General features: G+C 48.2%; 1 protein-coding gene across 1 annotated transcript; it reads right to left on the reverse strand.

The window, feature by feature from the left end:
• Positions 1-1099: 1099 nt before the first annotated feature.
• Positions 1100-1519, reverse strand: LOC121999278 (chaperone protein dnaJ 20, chloroplastic-like). Its single transcript, XM_042553978.1, has one exon. It carries the CDS (start codon positions 1517-1519, stop codon positions 1100-1102), a length of 420 nt encoding a protein of 139 aa, XP_042409912.1.
• Positions 1520-2291: the final 772 nt, after the last annotated feature.

The following is a 2291-nucleotide window of genomic DNA, read 5'->3' on the forward strand; positions in this document are numbered from 1 at the left end:
TGTTGTTCATCTTCTCCATTTCTCCCCTGTTGGAGATTGACTTGAGCATCAGAATGGTTGAGTGGGGGCAATCCCTGGGCTCCATTCTCACTCTCTTTCCTATCTTTTTAGTCTCCATTTGGCTTCCTGGTCCTTCAACTCTTGCACCCTCTCTTCCTCTTTCATGGCACTCCATGACTTGTTCAACATCGAAGACACTTTATCGATGGCTCATTCGTCGATGATTTCAAGCAGGAACAATGAATATGTAGATTGGTTAGGAACACATTGCTTGCATAAGACTATTAGTATTGATTGGATCATACATGGTTGAAGTGAAATGGGGCTTTAAAGCAAATTATGCCAAGCTCATCTTTACAATTGTAGGCCTAAACCCTCCTTAGTTTTGATTTTTAAATGGATAATAGCCCAAGTGCATAGTAGCTTGGGAATTGAGGTGTTGTGAAACACAAGATTCTTTATCGATAGGCAAAATGCAACCATAATAGTCCATGAGATTGTTGATGTAATTGTGTCATTGAAAGGAAAGACTCTTACCAAGTGCCAAAGGTTTTTAAAAATGAACAATTTCAAATAAATTTTTTATTTTTTAAATCATTTTTTGGAGATTCAATTTGGTGGTTTATTGATGATTAAACATCCACTAAAGGGTTTCTGATTGATTTTCACCTTCCATTTGCTTTTTTTCAATGAAAAGAAAGGATTTTATGAGTTCTTTAGGTAATTGCTCTTATTCTTAAGATACGGCTGCCAAAAAAAACTAGGGTAAAAACAAACTGAGAAACAAATTATAGTGAAAATCCACATGTAGATATTTCAATTTTCACAAATTTAGATCTCCATTTAATTTGGTGCCTGAAACCACCAAAAGGATAAGTACAGCCATTATAATCTGGTCACAATTGAAGATCTTGGAGAGCTCCGTTGGTCACAATTTGGTGCCGGAGTTAGTATTTTTCTTGTTATAGATTTTGAGATCCCTTTTAGATTCGAAGGCCGCGTGTGTTTGATCGTTCCGTCGAGCCGCCGCCGCAGGGAAATATGTCGATCCGTCGCTTGATCCGATCGAGACGTCGATTTGATACCGATCCGCCGCCACTTAGACAGCAGTCTCCGCGGCGCCGCGGGTGGCCCTCCTTATGCGGCCGCCCCAAGGCTCCTCCCCGTCGGCCTCCGTCACGGCCGATCGCCGCCGGAGCCCGTCCAGCTGCGCGTCCCAATTCCCGAACACCGTCACGCTGGCCTCTCGCCGCCGACCGCGGCCCTCGCGGAAGGCCGGGCCAGCGCCGACCGCTGCGGCCCAGCGGTCGCCGGAGAGCGCGAGGTCGTAGCTGCGGCGGCTGGCGGGGTCGGAGAGCACCTCATAGGCCTCCCGCGCCTCCATGAAGCGCTCCGCGTAGAAGCGCTCCTCCCCCGCCGAGCGGCACGCGTCCGGGTGCCACCGCAGGGCCAGCCGCCGGTACGCCGCGCGGATCTCGCTGGCGCCAGCGGTGTGTGACACCGAGAGCAGGTCGTGCATGGTGGCCGGCGCCGCCGGGGTGGCGACGGCCGCTGCGGCCGAGGCAGAGACCCTGAATCAAGGAGCGGGTGCTGTTTTGGTGGGGATCAGAGAGAAGGAAGATCTGTACAAGGAATTAGAGGGAGACGAAAGAGCAAAAGCTGCCATTTTTGCGAAGCTACAAGAACTACTTTACTTTACTGATGTTGTCTGGAATTTAGATGATGAAGTGACTTCAGAGACGCCATTGAGCTTTATAGGCATTTGAATCACGAGGAAATAGGGAAAGAACAGTGCATTGGTGACGTCAATCTTGAAAAATCAATGAAAATAAAAAAGATGGATAAAGACAGAAGAAAATATGGCAAATCAGGTGAGCCTCTGGAATGCTTCCTTTGTTAATTAGAATCGACTTCTACATCGAAATTAACCACCAAACCACCGCGGTTTGTGAAACGAGATGGATAAGACGAAGCAAAATAGAAGTGAGAAGCCAAGTCGATTACCTAGTTAGAGATTAAACTGTGTGATCCTGTCCGAATCGTTGAACCAGTGGGCACCGGATACATGGTGCTCTCCTAGTTGATGACGCGGCTCCCCCGCTGACCGTGTGAAGCTCCGGCAAACTTGCAAAGAAGTCGGGCCGGGAAGGAGTTCCCGACGACGACCCTCCGACGCTCAAGTCAGGCAAGCAAGAAGCAAAAAAGTGGTCTCGAATATGAGAGTTACTCTACCTCCGGCGAAGTCTGTGAGCTCTTATATAGAGCTGGAGGAAGCTCATGCACACCAATCG

This window comes from Zingiber officinale, chromosome 7A (assembly GCF_018446385.1).
Source record: "Zingiber officinale cultivar Zhangliang chromosome 7A, Zo_v1.1, whole genome shotgun sequence".
NCBI classification, from domain to species: domain Eukaryota; kingdom Viridiplantae; phylum Streptophyta; class Magnoliopsida; order Zingiberales; family Zingiberaceae; genus Zingiber; species Zingiber officinale.